The sequence below is a fragment of the Syzygium oleosum genome, unplaced genomic scaffold (genome assembly GCF_021117445.2).
Source record: "Syzygium oleosum isolate NSW1041296 unplaced genomic scaffold, Sole_v2.1 Sole_v2.07, whole genome shotgun sequence".
NCBI classification, from domain to species: domain Eukaryota; kingdom Viridiplantae; phylum Streptophyta; class Magnoliopsida; order Myrtales; family Myrtaceae; genus Syzygium; species Syzygium oleosum.
Genome location: NW_026607491.1, coordinates 2,278,333 through 2,298,297, shown reverse-complemented (window position 1 = coordinate 2,298,297; position 19,965 = coordinate 2,278,333). Strand labels below are relative to the sequence as shown.

Here is a 19,965-nt window from a genome sequence, read left to right as displayed (position 1 = left end):
CATCAAGCAGGATCATTTTCATTCTCTGAAATGAATAAGCGGCTATTGATGGTGTTGTATTTCTTCATCTTGTTTTTGTGAACCAAGCCGGTATAATCCTTGGCCCTAATTTGTTTTGTCCACCTTAGGGAAAAACATGTGAGGGCTCTCTTCACTATTGAGAGCCATATATGGTTGGCATCTTTACTCATTTCGGTTGGCTAATTTTTCTTCTCTTGACCGGCATGACGATCAACATCAGCATGGTTCTGATGACAGGGAAAAAAGGTTTATACACTGGCGTAGCATCATTGTTGATGCTGTTACTGTTTGGACTATTAGGTGTGGTAAAACTCGGTGCTGCGTGGCACCCTTCTCGTGATAGCAAATTGGCTCTAGTTAATGTCGCCGCGTTGCAGTCTATAATCCATTTCCCATCATTGCTTGCCTCAAAATCTTGGAAATTCGGCCGTTTAGGACTGTCTTCTGCACTGGTCAGTGATGTACTGAGCATGTTTCTTCAACTTATAAGCACCTCGGCTATTAATGGAGTTAAGAAGGATAAGCGTTTGATAGCTATAGGAAGGGTCCTGGGTGTGCTCGTGCACCTTGCTTTCGTTATCAAAGTGATTCAGCCAGCGATGAATTGGATCATCAGGCGAACGCCAGAAGGCAGGCCGGTTAAGAACGTGTATGTCTATGCCATAATTCTGTATTTCCTCACTTCTTCATTGATATTCCATTTGGCGGGGCTTTCTAGCTTCCTTGCGCCGTTTATTCTGGGTTTAGCCATCCCTGATGGCCCACCATTAGGAGCTAACTTAGTGGGGAAGTTGGATTGCTTTACTTCGGGTGTGCTTTTGCCTCTCTTTATAACTACGAGGGTGATGAAGGCCAACTTCTCAGAGTTCCATTGCAGCAGAGACTTCCTCCAGGTTAGCAGCAACGTTACTGCTCTAATAGTCGTGGCAAAATTTGTAGGCTTTATGGTTCCTTAGGCTTGAATTTGCCCTAACGAGACATGTTGGCCCTTGCTTTCAGAATGAGCAGCAAAGGCGTGGTAGACTTGGCTGGGATGAGCTTTCTCAGAGACCATAAGGTAATCCATAGACCAATGAAAATGCATTGTCATGTCTCATCTGATATGCAATTATCTGTGGAAACTCTAAATTCTGTGATTTGAAGAGCATAGACACTTTAGAAACTCTTTTATTTGGCATATGATCTTTTGAGAAATTTTCTCAATGAATCAGTGAACATCCCCACTGAAAAACAAGGAAATACCACAAAAGGAGTTCATTAGTAGTTCTTTATATCAAATGTCCTCGCTTTCTCTATTTCTTTGCATCTCTGCAGGTTATAGCCAATGACATATACTCTTTCCTGGTTGCGTTTATCTTGGCGATCGCAATCGTCAGTCCATGTGGTTTGAAGTACTTTTATGACCCTTAGAGGAAATACGCGGGTTACCAGCAGAGGAACATCTTGCATCTGAAACCCGATGCCGAGCTCCGAATTGTCGCCACCATTCATAGACCTGATAATGTTGCAGCACTCCTCAACTTATTAGATGCCACCTGTGCCACCAAAGAACGAACAGTTGCCCTCTACGGCCTCCACCTTGTCGATCTGGTCGGCCGAGCCTCCCCTGTATTTAATTCTCATAGGATAAAGAAGAGGACTCCCATCAGATGCTCATACTCAGAGAACATCATCACTGCATTCAGTCACTACGAACAAGATCGTTGGGATGCCGGATCAGCAAACGTTTTCACGGCGATCTCACCGCCAAGGTTGATGCACGGGGACATATGCATGTCGGAACTTAACAAACTCAGCTACCTCACAGTCTACACTTTCACCGTAAGTGGTCCGAGGACACGTCCCTGGAATCGGAGGACAAAAAGCAGAGGATCCTGAACAGCAGTGTTCTCAAGAGGGCTCCTTGTTTGATCGGTATATTAGCGGACTGCGGTCGCCTAGGAGGCTCCAATTCACTTCTCTCATCAGAGCAGGCACCTTTTTGAGTGGCCATGATCCTTCTTGGAGGCAACCACGACAGGGAGGCATTGACTCTGGCGAATCGCATGCCAAACGGTACAAACATCACTCTGGATGTTGTCCACATCACCTACCATTCGGATGAAGGCATTACCAACTGGGAAAAGATGTATGATCCTGAAATCCTAAAGGATGTCAAGAGTGGCAGTATAGGCAACGGGAATGTTTCGTACAGAGGAGAAGGTGGATGAGGGACCTAACACGGCACTTTTAAGACCCATGGGAATGAGAGTATGACCTGATTACCTTGGGGCGGTGCCAGAAAGAAGCATTCCCTCAGACATTGGGACTTCACGAATGGAGTGAATTCCCCAAGTTTGGGGTCATCGGAGACCTGCTCGCTACAACAGACGTCATAGGTAGATTTCGGTCTCAGTCATACAACAGCAGAAGATCTAGCCCAAAAATGCAAAGGTGGTGTTCGTCGATTCGGGGGTCATACTCATTCCCATAGGTCTCGCATTTTCAACTGAGTTCAAGGAGCGTAGCTGACATTCTGGCCATGTTTCCTGGTTAGATCTCATTAGAACACATCATTTTCCTGCTGAATCATAACTAGTGACAGCTATAGAGAATTGGATCATGAAATCTCACCAAATTGCTGCATATAGAGGCGGGCATGACTCTGCAGAACAATATGCTGTGTGAATCTTGTTGATCGTTATGGGGAGAAATCTCACCAAACTTCTTTTTTATTCCATTAGGTTAGCTTGCTCCGACCGAAGGAATCAGGCTCCCGCCGTGGAAAGTCTTTTTCCTGGACTTTGAGGATTACATTTTCAATAAAGAAAGCCAATTTCTTTCCTTTCTGCAGAGTCAAGATCTTCAATGGAGTTGTATTATGCATCAAATTTATCAAAGACTAGTATGACAGTCACGTTGCAAACATTCAAATTCGCTCGAAATTATCTGGTACAATCCAGAGAGAATTTCAGTACCAAAATAGGCGGAAACGGAGCAAAAAACAATGAACCTGGTGGCAGGACGTGCTGGATGAAATAAAGCTTCATGTTTTTGGCAACTACAACAAGCTTTAATACATTGATACTGAAAATAAAAGGAGTTTCAACAGGTGAGATGAAGGACCAGTGCCATCGGGACCGGGCCTTGAAGAGCCCGAGCGTTGGGGACCTAGGCTTGGACTTGAGGGACACAGGCACATGGCACATGAGTTGGTACCCAAGCCTGGCCATCGAGGTCTTAGGCATGGATGCCACGGACTCGGCCCGGGCATAACCTCGAAAGACCTAGGCGAGGGCACAAGCACCAGGCACCTGGGTGCGGGAACCAAGTACTAGGGCCTGGCCACCGGGGTCTCATTCAATGCCATAGGGACTTGTTGACAGGCACCGTGATCCTGGGCCAGCCTCGGGGACCTAGACCTAGTGATAGAGTTGTGAGCTCAAACATTGGGGACCATGATCGCATGCTGGGGATCCAATCCCAAGCACCAAGGTCCTCAGCCCAACTTCGGCAGTTATGACTAATTGGGTATCACTTTAGATCTACTAGTAACTCCCTAAATTATGGATTTGTTTTGGGGGTTAAACTCACCAAGTTACGGTTATCGGTACATGTTCCTGGACATTTTAGGCACGCTCCTTGTGCTCTAATTATCATTACCCAAGTTACAACTTTCGAGACTATTGGGACAATCAACCGTCAACTTGTATTGGAATCGACGCATTTTTGTCGACTGATGAAGGCTCTTGTCGAAAACCTTCACCATATTTGTCGTCGTCGATGACTTTGGCAATGAATTGTTGATTCTCTTCCAGTTGACCGCCTCTAATGAGATCCTTTTTACCGGAGCTCCATACTCCTCGACAATAAAATTGTCATTTTTTTTAATTTTTAAAAACGTTCCCATGCCTATTAGGATTCTAATTGGTAGAGCAGTGATCACCTCCAAGCAATAAATCAATTCCACACTTTCTGAATTCTAAATTTCGTAATACATTGTATCTTACGATTATAAAATGAAAGTAATTTACAATTTTAATTCGAACACAACAAATTATTAATCAACCTTACGCTTTCATGCATTTCCGTGCAGAGCCCCGACATTATTCCAGTGAGACCAAGGGCCCGTTTGGTAACGTGCCAAACAGTGAAAATTTCTGTTCTTTTGTTCCCAGAAATAGTTTGGGAACGTAAATGCGTTTGGTAAACTTTTTTGTTCCGGGCACATTTTTGCAAATATTTGTGCCGAGAAACAGTTTGGAAGAGAAACAAGAAGTAAAAAAAAGTTGCTTCTTGTTTCTCGGCACAATTTTTAGAATCAGTTTTTTTTCTTCTTTTTCTTTTTTTTCTTTTCTTCTTTTTGTGTTGCTCTTCTTGGGTTGTGGCTGGTCGCCGACGACCGGCGACCGGCCATGGCCTGGGTAGAAAAAAAAAATTAAACAATTCAAAATATTATTAATAAAAAGAAATTTGTGTGTAGTTACCAAACGCATTTCTGTTCTTTTCTATTCCAGGAATAGAAATTTTGGACAGTTTACCAAACGCCTTCAAATGCACCAAAATTGTTTCTGGGCACAGAATAAAAAAAAATTATTTCTGTTCAGAAATAGTTCCCGGGCACAGAATGATTGTCATGCGCACTCTAAATGTTGATTTTCATTTGTTTTATTTTTTGGTTAAAATTAGCAACTGATGATTCTTAAATAAAACATTTCAGGAAAAATAAATCAAGGGTTTGAGCATGTTGAAAAAAAAAAAAAGGATTTCTCCAGACCTGCCAGACCATTATTAAGGGGAAAAGAAAAGAAAGGGAAAAAAAAAAAAACTCTTTTGGTAAAAAGATCCCTTTATTCAGTTGGTCCAGCTGTTCACACGCTCGCCCCCCATCATTGCGCGCCGCGAAAACCCCGAAATGCCCCCCCCCCCCCCCCCCGGGACGATGCCGGGTCGCTGGGGCTCGTTGCTTTTCATCATTTCCTAATTTAAAAAAAAAATAATTGAAAAAAGGAGAAAAAAATCGGGAACACACGGCCACATGCTCGGCGGCGTTTGACCGCCAGGCCGGAAAAAAAACCCAGGAGGCAAAAAAAAGACAGACCAATAATAATAAAGTGAAAAAGAAAAAAAAAAAGGGGGGGGGGGGGTGTAAAAAAAGGGCCGAATGCGTTCGGTGCCACCGCGGGTGAGTCCAACTTCCCTCCGTCCGCCTCGTTTGACCCGGTCGCGCCCTCAACGACGACGGCGACGACAGCGACGACGACGACTCGCTTTTTTTTATTTTTTATTTTTTATTCCCGATTTTCGCTTTTTTCCCCAGTTCTTCTCTGTGCGCGAAAAAGAAAAGAAAAAGACGAAAGAAAATAAGAAAATTAAAATAAAGCGAAAATACGGCGACAGTGGAACCGAAAAATGTTGTGTCGCCGAAACTGAATCTTCCTCCTCCTTCCTCCCCCCGCTCGGCCTCCCTCCTCCGCCTCCGCCATCTCCATCCATCTTCGGCGGCAGATCCAGTCTCGCCGGAGCTCCTCCCTCTACTCCGGCGAGCTTCCCTAGAGAGAGAGAAGCGGCGATTCACTCGAATCTGGTCTCTCTCTCTCTACGCAAGCGCCGTTTCAGAGAGAGAGAGAGATAGAGGGAGAGAGAGATTGCCGACGTTTTGTTCTAGGCTTTCCTGTTTCCGCCGGGAAGGAGAGAGGCGGTGAGATCGAGGAGGTCCGGGGGAGAGAGAGAGAGAGGGAGGGAGCGAGGGAGTAGGAGCGGGCGCGGCGAGATGATGATATCGCGTGGCCTGTTCGGCTGGTCGCCGCCGCACATCCAGCCGCTGACGCCGGTCTCCGAGGTGTCCGAGCCGCCGGAGTCCCCCTCCCCGTACGTCGACACGAGCGCGGAGGGCGGGGGGCCCGCGGGGGCCCAGGTGGAGCCGGAGGAGGAGGTGGAGGAGCCGGAGGAGGTGGAGCCGCCCCCCGCCGCCGTGCCCTTCTCGCGGCTCTTCGCCTGCGCGGACCGCCTCGACTGGGGCCTGATGATCGTGGGATCCTTCGCCGCGGCCGCCCACGGCACGGCCCTCGTCTTCTACTTGCATTACTTCGCGAAGATTTTGAATGTCCTTCACTTAGAACATCTGGAAGGGTCTCCGGAAGGAGCTTCGCCGCCGCCTTCTTCTACGCCCGAGATGTTTCCCAGGTTTAAAGAGGTAACTGGACCTTCTTCCAAAACCCTAGTCTTGGTATCGTTCATGCGATGCTAATATGGTTCTGTTTGGCTCGAGGAAGATTGTTGGCAGTAGGGCTTAGGGCGGAGGAGGAGGTAGTGCATTTAGTGAAGGAGATGGTTGTGTGAACTGAAATGAGCTTATATGAACTAAGTAGATTTATTGGATCGGTTATTCTTTGTGGGGAAAGTTGTGATTTTTACCCAAGCGCTTTTGTTAAATGACTTGCTCGATAAATCATTCGCTGCTCTGCTAGGTTTGCTAAAGGAATTTGGCCAATTTGGTTTTGTCTTGAGCTATAGCTATGGCATGTATATCCTGCCTGACCTTACCACCTGTCTAGAAACCAAGGGCTCATTGCTAAAGCTGGTGGATTTTTTTTATATCTCCAAACTAGTGTTGTGATTTCCACTTGTAGGCTTGTGACCTGTTCATGTAAACACTGTGCTTATTAAGTTTGTTTCAGAAATCTAGCTGTACTGGTGCCCTAAATTATTTTGCAAGCCAGCCAATCGACCTATGAACTTGATCAATAGTTGGTAGACAATAAACTTCACTGCAGAAGTGGGATTAGATCCAATAACTCTGGCCAGAAAAGATGTTTTCCTCTAGTTGTTCTTCTGTATGAAGAAGAAAAGTTATAGGTGCAAGCTGCATTAGGTTTGTTTATATTGTTATTCTCTATACATTTCTATTCTTTGGGACATTTTTTTCCACCACAAAAGCCGTAGGGGTGGAAAGGCACCGAACAACTCGTGTCTGCTTTACTTTGAGCTGGTCAATGTGTTTGCAAGGTAAACATGTGGGGAGTTGGGTATACTCTACCAAGAAAAGAAGTAAGGTATACTCCAGGCAACTTATTTTTGACTCGATTCATTGTGACCCAAGCTTAACAATTGAAATTTGATGCCAATATATGTGAGTTTCTATACTGTAGTTTTTTTAAGTGTCTTGTTAACGAGTGCCCCTAGTGCACTTGCTAAGCACTGTCAATGAAGATTTTCTCAATCTCCGAAACATTTTTTTAAACATAATATGAGAAAATAAAGTGCATTGAAAACTGCTTACTTTCCTTATTTGGTTGCTTAACAAGTGTCCTAGGGCACTCATTAGCGAAATCTTTTTTTGAAACGAAAATATGCCTTGTTATTGATTGAGTATTGAGAACCCATCGGTTGGTGGAGCTAGAGTGTTATGTATTAGGAAAAGATGAAGAATGAAATCAAAACTAAACATTTCAAGCATAGTTTTTCCAGTTGGTTTGTAATGCGTAATCGGATTTATAAATGTGTATCTAGAGTGTATTATTTTGAAATGAGAAATATGCCTTGTCAAGGATTTGGTAGAGTCATTAAGTGTGATGGATATTAGATTTAAAGTGTGTTGTAATTTCTTGAAAGTTGAGGCTGAAAATTTGAATAAATACAGTGGGCATCAAGCATTTTTGTATTTTTAAAAATCATTATGACACCTTTCATATTCTACAGTAAAGTGACTCTCACAGCCCCATAAGGTCATCGAACCTAGAATAGGTCTACCACAGTGGTTATGGCCTTTACTGTGTTCACTTAGAGTAAGATTGCGGAATGATTCGTTATTTTGTCAGTTTAGATGTATGATAGAGTGAATTGCTATCAGTCAACTCAAATTGTGCATGTATACAGTATAATATTGAACCATGTTATCAATCTCAGTCTATCTAGACTTCATAGAGCTCCTTTAAAAATGTATGAGGTGCCAAAATAATATTTCATAAAAGCATAAGGTGTCGTAGTAAATATTTCATAAAGCATAAAATGATGTAGTAAATATTTCATAAAGCATAAGGTGTGTAGTGTAGTTACTTAAAAAATGTATGAGGTGTCATCATAATATCCCCAATACTATGGCTGTTCATCCTTATATCTAATATACATGTATGTAATTGGCCGTTTGTCCTTCTCCTCTCCTATTAAAGTGAATGGCCACAAGGCAGAAGAGAGGAGTACTAGTATAGTTGATGTATATGACAATGCAGGCAATGTTTAAGGAATCGTGTATATGGAGAAATTATCAATACATAGTTGGTCCCCACTGTCATTAAGTAGATTTTGTATTGGCGTGTGATCTTTTTTTTTCCTCTTGGTAAAGTAGTGAGTGATGAAAAATTTGCTGAAATTTCACGATTTATCGAAGAACCAGTGAGGAACATCATATCCTTAAAAACGGTCATTGATGTCAAAAAGTGTGATTTAATTGGAGATATAGATCGTTAAAAGGAGATGCTTTACCATCAGGTGCTTACTAGTTCTCAATCATGTCTCTGATGGAAAATTCATTCGGAAGGAGGTGATTGTATATGAAGCCTGGTTCCTATTCTTTTAGGGCACTCTTCTGGTCTACTGTCCTCACAATGACCATATATAACTCTATGCTATTAATATTAAGTGTTTAGATTTAAGTTATATGTGAACTGTGATTTGTAGATTTGATCTTACACTTTTCATTTCTGTGTATGTCTTTTCTGCAGCTCTCTTTATCACTTCTTTGGATTGCGGTTGGTGTCTTTGCTTTCGGTTGGATTGGTAAGATTTGATAATCATGTGCTAATTTTCTGAATATTGTCATTTGTTACTATCTATAAATTATAAGGTGATGCATTGCTGCCACAACACTAACTTATTCTTTGTAATAGAGGTCTCATGCTGGATATTGACGGGGGAACGACAGACGGCAGTCATCCGGTCAAAGTATGTCCAAGTGTTGCTTAACCAGGACATGAGTTTTTTTGATACATATGGGAACAATGGGGACATCGTGAGCCAAGTATTGAGTGATGTGCTACTCATTCAGTCTGCTCTCAGTGAAAAAGTACAGTCTCTTCTGTGCTCTTTTGTGTTGAACCTTTTCTTTTTGAAAGTTATTGTTGTGAGATTGAAGTAATGGAACCGTTTTCTGGATGCAATTAATTTTTAGTAATTGGATTAGCCTTTCTAATTGCAGGTTGGAAATTATATTCATAACATGGCCACTTTTTTCAGTGGGCTAGTTATTGGATTTGTCAACTGTTGGCAGATTGCCCTGATAACATTAGCAACTGGTCCTTTCATTGTTGCTGCTGGAGGAATATCCAATATATTTCTTCATAGGCTCGCTGAGAATATCCAAGATGCATATGCAGAAGCAGCTAGCATTGCGGAACAGGTACTTTCACTTCTCTGTAATTTTGCCCATAACCCCACGCGAGGGGCAGGGTAGGGGGCCGACAGTTATGTTTGCTAATACCTGTGATGTTTGAACATTCATCGCACACTTCTGTCACGGATTTCATGTTTATGAAGAGTAAATTTGAAGTTGGATGACTATCTGGTGCACCAAAATTGTGAAGAATAAAGATTGAGTGAAATTGAATTGTAAATACAACGTGATTCTGAATGGTGACTTTTTGATCCTATAAAAATTACTGACTCTCCATTGCTTCTCTTTAACTGAACTATCCATTTTCACCAAAATAGACAAATTAAAGTAAAAACAAATTATAAATGCACTGCTCCAGGACAAGTCATTTTTCATGGTTTGCATACTAAAAGGTCCTCACTACCTCTCTTCTCTCTTCTCTTCTCCCTTAATTCTTCTTGAGAATTTTTAGAGCCAAATCTGCTTGTAATGTACAGTGTGGGATAACCTTTGAGATGATCCTTCATTGATGTAGTATATTCTTGGTTTTAAAGAGCTTATCTTCCCAGTAATTTTATGGTAATCTTGTCTAAGATAATCTGGTGTCGCTACCAATAGTTTTTTTGTGAGTGCAAACGTGACCCCATGTCACATATGAGGCCTCTCTTTTGTTTGCTGAAGTATGTATCCAACAAAAGCAGTCAGAAACCTCCTGAGTCTGGGCCATTAGAATGTATTGATCTGCTGCCTTAACATACAACATTTAGCCTTTCCTATCTTATTTTTTTATCGGGTTTCTAGCTTTACTAGGAAAGGGGGTGAGAATTGGTTTGGGTTAAAAGACTGAATGTGGACATTATGAACAACTTGTTCAAATTGATCTGTAATTTCAAGTTTCTGCAACGTGAGGTGGGTGCTTGTCCAGATTTCCTTCAGCTTACAAGATTCACCAACACCCATTTTGGGCTGCTAAATTGAAGTGTCCAGAAATCTTCCTGAAAGGTCCCTCATAGGTTGGAATATTCTTCCATAGGTGTTGGGGAACATTACAAGTCATCTCCCTGTAGAAAGGTTCAATCTCAAATCACCTGGCTCGCTTTTAAAACATATCAAACCACCTGCTTCAATATTGCATTTAGATGACAAATCTTACTATTTAATGAAGAGAGGTTTTAATGCAACCAGAGTCGACTAGTGTCCACAAAGAATAGGAATTTTGTTGACCTTTTAACATTCTAAAGGATATATTAGGTATGGTAAGTTATGGGACAATGTCCCTTTTACCTACTCAATCACTGTCCTTGTTTGATAATCCTTCTTTGTTCTGGCCACATTTTCTTTACGTTTGATGGGATTGATTTATATTCAATGTGAGTGCTAAAACGTACAAAATGCAATTTATGAAAAAAAAAACCTCAGTATAATTATTATCAACCCGCGGCATCGCTCTGGTAAGTCACTAGTCAGATTTGCAATTCAGATTCGAAAGCATTTTTAATGTTTTAAATGTAGATGTATATATTTATGCAATTGTCCATGCAGTTGTATTTAGACATCGTTGAGTTTTCAATGAATAGCATATGATATCTTTATTGAAATTGGCTATAAATATTATCGTCCAGATGTGAAGTTAATGTTGGTGGTTAAGTTTTGAAAGTGAGGCAGGCGATGTGAACTTAGATCTATTTAGAGGTTTCCCCCTATTTTGGAAATATGGAATGTTGCTATGTCAACTTGATGCTTTTTTCGACCCCAAAAAAAAAAAAACTTGATGCTTTTGGCTTGAAAGGCCTTGAAAATACCCTTTTTTAGGGATTGAACAGTCCCTACTGAGTTGTTGATTAACATGTGATTCTTGTGTCACTTGTTTGTAGTCGTCGTGATGTAGGATGACAAATGCCACAATAGAGAATAAATCTTTGGGCTTCACATCCAAAGCTTCCTAAGCATCGCATCTAGGGATTCTTAAGCATCATCCTAAGAGAAGAATTGCATTACACAATCCCAAAGCAAATACTTGCAAAATTCAAATAATTTATATTGACTCTATCGAAAAGAAAGAATTACAACGATCTTAATAAAATCTTAATAAGAATTAAATCCTAAAAGCTATAAGATTGCTAATTTATCCACGAGAAGAATATTAATCCCTTAGGATTTTTATTTGATTTGTGAAGTCCATCTTCAGCAAAACTTGGTAGAAATGTCAATATCTGAGTAAATTTCATCTTTCGTGATTTTGTTGGCTGCATCATTCTCCCCTGGTTAGAGAAAACTCATCCTTGAGTTTGAAGCGTCGAACAATTGAATATATCAGCTTTATCTGCATCATGATAAGTTTTGTCCCTCTAGCTGAAAGAAGTTAAATTACGGTATGTTTTGAGACAAATCATGATCAAACTCTTTCTGATAATCAATGTTGGATGGTATCACGAAATCGATATCCTCAATTTTGCTTGTGTGATCTTCACAGCCACCTTGAACTGAATTTTGCTTGTTTCGCCCAACATGCACCTTCACTGGACATTGATAAGCAACATGACTGAAATCTCCACACCAGAAGCACACAACTTTCAAGCCATCCTTCTTGCTTGATCCGTTTTTTTTTCAATCTCTTTCATGCAATCAAAATTGTCATGTGATTCAAGATCTTCTTTCTTGAGTTTGGATTCTTCTGATACTTGAAAATCTTGAACACCTCTAGTATTTTGATTTTGTGGAGGGACTTGAACGATAGTTCTTTCCGTTGGTTGCACTCCTGGTGCAATAAACAACTTTATTTGCTCAGAGAGTTCATCAATCTTACTGTTTTGTTGCTTGAAACAGTGTTCATAATCTTTACACAAAGCGTCCAACTCGGATGTTAACTCACCAACCTTGAAATTCAACTCAAGGTCGGTTACTATTGTGGGAGAAAGTGTAAGAACCTTTTCTTCATACCAAAATTGATGTAGGACGACAAATCTCACAATAGAGAATAAATCTTTAGGTTTCACACTCAAAGCTAAGCATCACACCTAAGAGAAGAATTACATCGCACAATACCAAGACAAATACTTGCAAAATTCAAATAACTGTGTACTCTATTGAGAAGAAGGAAGTACAACGATAGGCTCTCTAAAGTTCTACTCCTAGTTGAAATAGGAAACCTCTAAACAAGAGAAACAATATAGAATAGGGAACGTAATATTTTATTCAAAATAAAATGGAAACTTAATAAAACCCTAATAATAATTGAATCCTAAAAGATATAAGACCGGTAATTTATTCATAAGAAGAATTCTAATCCCTTAGGATTGTTACTTGATTTGTGAAGTCCATCTTCACCGAAACTTGGTAGAAATGTCAATATTTGAACAAATATCATATGGCATGATTTGGTTGGCTGCATCGCATCTGTTTCCTGGATTTCACCTGTGAGCCTATAAGCTTTTTGTAGTTTCTTTGTTTGTGTTCTTATTGGCTTTGTGGTGTTTATGTACATTTCTAAGTTCTGTGCACTTGGATCGAGCCACTCTGACATGCAAAGGAACAGAGCACTTCTCTTAGGGAAGCAATTTCGACAGTTCCTTATTCCACCTATAATGGCTGCTTAATGACTTACACTTTTGACGAAATAAGCATGGATGATTGAAATCTTGACTTGTCATTCTGGACTTTTCAGAAAGTTTCTTGTCAAATATTGATTCTATTAAAATTGAAGAGAACGACAAAAAAGCCTCCCTTTATATTAGATAGGTAAGCGCATATGTTATTTTTAGGCGTAAGGTAAGCAAAGGTAAGCACTAGTATTGGAATTAATTCATTAGCACGCGCATCTTGCAAGAAATGTTGAAGCCATCGCCTCATTTCGATATGTTTCCAAATATGCAGGCAGTTTCATGTATTCGGACCTTATATGCATTCACCAATGAAACATTGGCCAAGTATTCATATGCAACTTCACTACAAGCGACTCTAAGATATGGTATACTGATAAGTCTTGTGCAAGGACTTGGGCTTGGATTTACATATGGGCTTGCAATATGTTCTTGTGCCTTACAACTTTGGGTTGGGAGGCTCCTAGTTACAGATGGAAAAGCTCATGGTGGTGAAGTCATAGCAGCCTTGTTTGCTATAATACTAAGTGGCCTGTAAGCATATTAAGCACATCTTTTACTTATAGATCTCACCATTACTTTCACAACCTTCTCAAGGGGAACTTTTTTATGTGTGTAGAGGTCTGAATCAAGCTGCAACAAATTTCTATTCATTTGATCAAGGAAGGATTGCTGCTTATAGACTTTTTGAGATGATTAGCCGATCATCCTCTTCAGTCAATCATGATGGGAATACTCTGGTGTCTGTTCAAGGAAATATTGAGTTCCGGAATGTTTATTTCAGCTATCTTTCTCGTCCTGAAATCCCTATTCTGAGTGGATTTTATCTCACTGTTCCTGCTAAGAAAGCTGTTGCACTTGTTGGACGGAACGGTTCAGGGAAGAGCAGTATCATTCCTCTGATGGAGCGGTTTTATGATCCCACGTTAGGTAAAATAAGTTTCTCTTTTTACTGTAGTCCCTAAACATTCTGTTCCAAAAGTTCCATTGAAATCTTTGGCAACTATTTTGGGATTCCAGATTTCAATATTTTTATTTTTTTGATGCAGGAGAAGTTCTTCTTGATGGAGAAAATATTAAGAATATGAAATTGGAATGGCTAAGACGCCAAATAGGATTGGTTACCCAGGAACCTGCCTTGCTAAGCCTGAGCATCAGAGATAACATTGCTTATGGCCGGGATGTTACTATGGATCAAATTGAGGAAGCCGCCAAAATTGCACATGCACATACCTTCATCACTTCACTTGAAAAAGGATATGAGACACAGGTATTTTAGAAGTTTGAATGCATGATTGAAATGCTAAAGTTAATTGGAACTTTAAATGGCTGTTCTTTTCTCTTTCAATTCCATGTAAAAGAAGCTTGTATGCGTTGCAGGTTGGTAGAGCTGGCTTAGCGTTGACAGAAGAACAGAAAATTAAACTTTCTATTGCAAGAGCTGTGCTTCTAAATCCATCAATTCTTCTGCTTGATGAGGTCACTGGTGGCCTTGATTTTGAGGCTGAAAAGGTTGTCCAGGCAGCTCTTGATCTCCTTATGTTGGGGCGCTCTACTATAATCATTGCTCGGCGTCTTAGCCTCATCAGGAATGCTGATTACATTGCTGTGATGGAGGAGGGCCAGCTCGTTGAAATGGGTACACATGATGAATTGGTAGGCCGGGATGGTCTTTATGCAGAGCTTCTTAGATGCGAAGAAGCAGCAAAGCTTCCTAGGAGGTACACATTTTACTTAAAAATATTGCTAACTTGCTGATGCCTAGTGTCCAAAATGATGAGTGATTCTTTTTCATTCAGGATGCCTGTTAAACATTATAAAGGAGCTACTGCTGCTTTTGAAATTGAAAAGGATTCTTCAGTAAGTCATAGCTTCCAAGAACCTTCATCTCCCAAACTGGTAAAATCACCCTCTCTTCAGCGGGTTCCTGGCGTTCATGGATTTCGACCAGCAGATATTACTTATAGCTTACAAGAATCACCAAAAGTTCGGAGCCCCCCTCCTGAGCATATGCAGGAAAATGGTATCCCAACAGATGCAGGGGATAAGGAGCCATCAATGAGAAGGCAGGATAGTTTTGAGATGAGATTGCCAGAGTTACCAAAGATTGATGTTCAGTCTGTACAACGACAAGTGAACGGTTCAGATCCAGAGTCTCCTGTTTCACCCCTTCTGACATCAGATCCGAAAAATGAGCGTTCACATTCTCAAACGTTTAGTCGACCCCATAGTCACTCTGATGATATTCCAATAAAGTCAAAGGATGCTAAAGACAGAACACATGGGGAAGCACCGTCACTGTGGCGATTGGCAGAGCTTAGTTTTCCAGAATGGCTTTATGCTGCATTAGGCAGTGTTGGTGCTGCAATATTTGGCTCTTTTAATCCTCTTCTTGCTTACGTAATCGCCTTGATAGTAACAGCATACTATAGAGCTCATGAATTTCCTCATCTGAGGCAGGAGGTTGATAAATGGTGCTTGATCATAGCTTGCATGGGAATAGTAACTGTAGTGGCCAATTTTCTTCAGCACTTCTATTTTGGTATCATGGGGGAGAAAATGACAGAACGAGTTCGTAGGATGATGTTTTCAGGTAACATCTGTAAATAAGTCTTATCTTCTCTTCCATTCTTCATTAGACTTGTCCCATAAGCTTAGATATCTTATATTTATAACATGCAATGATGGGCATTTACCTTGTTGAAACAGCAATGCTTCGCAATGAAGTTGGATGGTTTGATGAAGAGGAGAATAGTGCTGACACTTTATCCATGCGCTTGGCAAATGACGCTACTTTTGTCCGAGCTGCCTTTAGTAATCGTCTTTCCATATTTATACAGGACAGTGCTGCTGTTATTGTGGCTATCCTTATAGGCATGCTGTTAGAATGGCGACTAGCACTTGTGGCTTTGGCAACCCTGCCCGTTCTTACTGTTTCAGCTATTGCACAGGTTTGTTTATAATCCAATGTTGTTGTCAAATCTCTGTTTTTCACATAACTCCACCATCACTTGCCATTGAAAGATACAGTAACCTTATATGGTTTCAACTCCTTTTTCTTATGTATCTTGATGGGTTCCTTTTTTAAACTGTTGATCCTCTAATCTTAAATCCACTTGTGCAAGTAACATGTAACTTGGTGGTCAATCTCACATTTTTTTGTTATACTGTCGATACTAGTTGTCTTCTATGTATTTCTTCCTGGTCTGGTCAGTTCACGAGAAGTTGACAGTCCCTCCTGTCTTGAAGAGTGACTTGATTTCTAAGCTTTTAAGTAGCCCTAATCCTTTTGAAGTGCAATATCCCTGCTTCTTGTAAATTACTGGCCCCAGAGGATGTTATGATCCTACCAAGCTTGATACCTTTTTTTTGTTGCTATCATATACCTGGATGGATGGATGGATGCGTAAAATTTAATTGTAGTGGAAGTGGAATATATATCCATTTGTTATTTATACCATTGTTCTTGTATTTTATTACTGATGGTGATACCACATCTCCATTAAATTGATGTTTGGAAGGAAAAGAAGCTTTGATAACCACTTACTATTATTTGGCTCTAGAAGTGATTTAGGGATTCCATTGAGGAAAACTTGGGTTTAATTCTTTTGGAGAAAAGGAACTTGTTTTGATAAGTTTGATTTGGTCAACACTTGACAATTTATACCCCTGATCTTTATGTTTGAGTCTTGATTAGAGTCTTAGACATTTTGAAACATGAAAACATGTGGAAGGAAGGGAAGGAGCCATAGGAATGTGAAGCTACTTGGGCACTGATGTGGGCATGCTTTTAACCCTGTAGACTGCACTTCCATTAAAGTAATGAATTCATTAAAGAATTGCAAGTTGCAAAATTTGATGATTATAATCCATGAAGCATTTGTTAATTTCCCGGAAGCTGCTTGTGTTCGAGTTGTTAATCAAAGGGCCACGTTGGTTATTATTTTTGAGCTTCTATTCTGCTTGTTCTTTTGGTTAGATGTGCACGCTTCTCCCAAGTTTGATGATAGTCAACGAGATTCCTTTTAGTTCTGTTTGTTTCTGTCTCGACCTTCTTGATGGCTAGCTTAGTTGAATTTTCATCTATCTTTTGACACTCTTAGGGCGTGTGGATAGACTTCTACCTTAGTTTTGATTTAAATTTTGTAGCGAACGCACTTTAAAATTTTTTAATCCGTGACATTCAAAACTTGCACCATATATAAATGTTAGCACGTAGGTTCACTATAATTTTCTCATTATATTGGAATTTGTAAATCTTGGCGGGAAAGCACTTTTAGCTTTAACTTAATCAAACAAACAGGCTTCTATATTGTCAGCATTTCCAAAACATCTCTTTGCTTGCTGTATCTGAATCTGTTCTTGATTGGTATCCTGTCCATTATCAGTACCAAGTATATTTGTTGCACTGTATCTTTTCTCCCCTCTCGTTTACGAATAACTGATCAGATGCCACATTTGGTTTTGCAGAAACTATGGCTTGGTGGCTTCTCAAGGGGTATCCAGGAAATGCACCGAAAGGCATCTTTGGTCCTTGAGGATGCAGTCAGAAACATATACACCGTTGTTGCATTTTGTGCTGGTAACAAAGTCATGGAGCTGTACAGATCACAATTAAAGAGAATACTCATGCAGAGTTTTCTTCATGGAGTGGCAATTGGTTTTGCATTTGGTTTCTCCCAGTTTCTCCTTTTCGCTTGCAATGCCCTTCTTCTGTGGTACACTGCATTATTGATTAAGAATGAACATATGGATCCACCAACTGGCATGAAGGAATTTATGGTCTTCTCCTTTGCAACATTTGCTCTAGTGGAGCCTTTTGGACTGGCTCCATATATACTGAAACGACGGAAATCTCTTACCTCTGTATTCGAGATAATTGACCGAGTGCCTAAAATCGACCCAGATGATACTTCAGCACTGAAGCCTCCTAATGTCTATGGGAGCATTGAGTTAAAAAATGTTGACTTTTGTTATCCAACTCGCCCCGAAGTGTTGGTCTTGAGCAATTTCAGTCTTAAGGTAAATGGGGGACAAACTGTGGCAGTGGTTGGAGTTTCAGGATCTGGAAAGAGCACCATAATATCTTTGATTCAAAGATTCTACGATCCAGTTGCTGGTCAGGTTTTGCTAGATGGACGAGATTTGAAGCTTTACAACTTGAGATGGTTGAGAAACCACCTAGGCCTTGTTCAGCAGGAGCCCATTATATTTTCAACAACTATCAGAGAAAATATCATCTACGCCAGGCATAATGCAAGCGAAGCAGAGATGAAGGAGGCTGCTAGAATAGCAAATGCTCATCATTTCATCAGCAGCTTGCCTCATGGTTATGACACGCATGTGGGGATGAGAGGTGTTGATCTAACTCCAGGACAGAAACAGAGAATTGCAATTGCTCGCGTGGTTCTGAAGAATGCTCCCATTTTGTTATTAGATGAAGCTAGCTCATCCATCGAATCCGAGTCAAGCAGGGTGGTGCAGGAGGCTCTTGATACGCTGGTGATGGGAAACAAAACCACCATTCTTATAGCCCATAGAGCTGCAATGATGCGGCACGTCGACAACATTGTAGTACTAAATGGGGGGCGCATTGTGGAAGAAGGATCCCATGATTCTTTAATGTCCAAGAATGGTTTGTATGTACGTTTGATGCAACCTCACTTCGGGAAGGGTTTGCGACAACACCGTCTTGTTTAGCAGTAGCAGCGGGAGTTTATGTGGATTGTAGTTTTGGTTGTTGAAAGTTCTGGATCCTCCCCGCCAATTGCTGGAGATGCTAATTAGAGAAAAAGCATGGGGAGATTTGCTGGAGATGCTGGCTCGGTCTTCTCAGAATGTTCGGTGGCACTCCAGAAAGCACGCGGATGAAAGAAACGGCCTAGGCTTCTATAAATGCTAAAGCAGGAAAGATCACATTGTCAAAATATCGGGGAGATTACATATGTAGGTGTCCAGTTGGCTTGTCGAGGATGTGGTTCAGGTTAGATGCATATTCTTTTGGAGGCAAGCACCATTGTATAAAAGCCTGATTAGCCTCCGGGGCAGATCGATTTGTTAATTTATTGGTAAAAGAGTGATATGGTGATGCTAGTCGGGATGAGGTATGTTTTTCTTGCTGATTTGTCTCTTTTTTTTCCCTAGGGTTCTTATGGTTTCTTGCTGTGTATCTTTCCCAATTTTGTGCATGCTATAGAATGATTATAGATTTGGAGAGAGTTAAAGTGAAGGCTGTCTATTTCCAGTTATCCTGGTTATCATTATTGTTCTCAAGCTTTCAATGTGAATTCCACGGTATAACTGGCAAGATTGTATCTTGTACATACGAAATTCTGCCGAGAAAATTATTCAAAAAGTCCTGAATATATTGTATCGTGGCCAATTTAGTCCTAAACCTTTCAATTGTGTCAATTTAGTCCTAAACCTTTTAACGATTTGTCAATTTAGTCCCTCCGGCTAATTTTGGTTGCAAATCACTGCAATTAATGCCGATCATCTTATGTTGGCCAACGCTAACATTGACAAATTTTGCATTTTTGAAAAAAATGCTATGGTGGACAATTGGCCATCAGCCAAAAGGAAAAGGAAAAATAATATAAAAAATGTAATTGTCCACATCAACGTTAGCCACGCACGTAGGATGGCTGGCGGCTGATTGACGTTTAAATCAGCGATTTTTGGTCAAAATTGATCGGAAATACTAAATTGGAAAGTCGTCAAAATGTTTAAAACTAAAGTAATAAATTATCAAAAGGTTTAGGTAAATTCGCACAATTGAAAGGTTTAGGATTAAATTAGCAAGTTATAAAAGATGTTTAGGACTAAATTGACACAATTGAAAAGTTTAGGATTGAATTAATCGTCGTAAAATAAGTTTAGGACTTTTTGGACTATTATCCCAAATGTGGCCTAAAAAAATTGAAATTTGCTTACTCAGTGTCATATTTTTTAAATGACATTTTTGTGCAATTTTTTTGGGGAAAATGATACAAACAT

At 40.4% G+C, this 19,965-nt stretch overlaps 1 protein-coding gene and 1 pseudogene across 2 annotated transcripts; both read left to right on the top strand.

Moving 5' to 3' along the window:
• The first annotated feature begins 224 nt into the window (after nucleotides 1–224).
• On the top strand, nucleotides 225–2,957 carry LOC115682200 (cation/H(+) antiporter 4-like; annotated as a pseudogene).
• Nucleotides 2,958–5,402: 2,445 nt separating this feature from the next.
• LOC115682153 (ABC transporter B family member 20) lies at nucleotides 5,403–19,217 on the top strand. Of its 2 annotated transcripts, XM_030606297.2 has the most exons (11): nucleotides 5,403–6,196; nucleotides 8,724–8,778; nucleotides 8,889–9,064; nucleotides 9,197–9,397; nucleotides 13,244–13,503; nucleotides 13,589–13,899; nucleotides 14,019–14,239; nucleotides 14,350–14,690; nucleotides 14,769–15,562; nucleotides 15,679–15,920; nucleotides 17,440–19,217. In XM_030606297.2, the coding sequence occupies exons 1-11, from the start codon at nucleotides 5,774–5,776 to the stop codon at nucleotides 18,667–18,669; spliced, it is 4,254 nt and encodes a 1,417-aa protein (XP_030462157.1). In that variant the 5' UTR covers nucleotides 5,403–5,773; the 3' UTR covers nucleotides 18,670–19,217. The 2 variants fall into 2 exon arrangements, with proteins under 2 accessions (XP_030462157.1, XP_030462158.1); XM_030606298.2 differs by lacking the exon at nucleotides 5,403–6,196 and having other exon boundaries at nucleotides 8,728–8,778; nucleotides 8,891–9,064.
• Nucleotides 19,218–19,965: the final 748 nt, after the last annotated feature.

Coding starts and splice junctions, on each gene's coding strand:
- LOC115682153 (XM_030606297.2), top strand. CDS start 5,774: ATGATGATATCGCGTGGCCTGTTCGGCTGGTCGCCGCCGCACATCCAG. Junction 9,398..13,243: donor CAGCTAGCATTGCGGAACAG/GTACTTTCACTT, acceptor CCAAATATGCAG/GCAGTTTCATGTATTCGGAC. Junction 15,921..17,439: donor CTGTTTCAGCTATTGCACAG/GTTTGTTTATAA, acceptor TTGGTTTTGCAG/AAACTATGGCTTGGTGGCTT.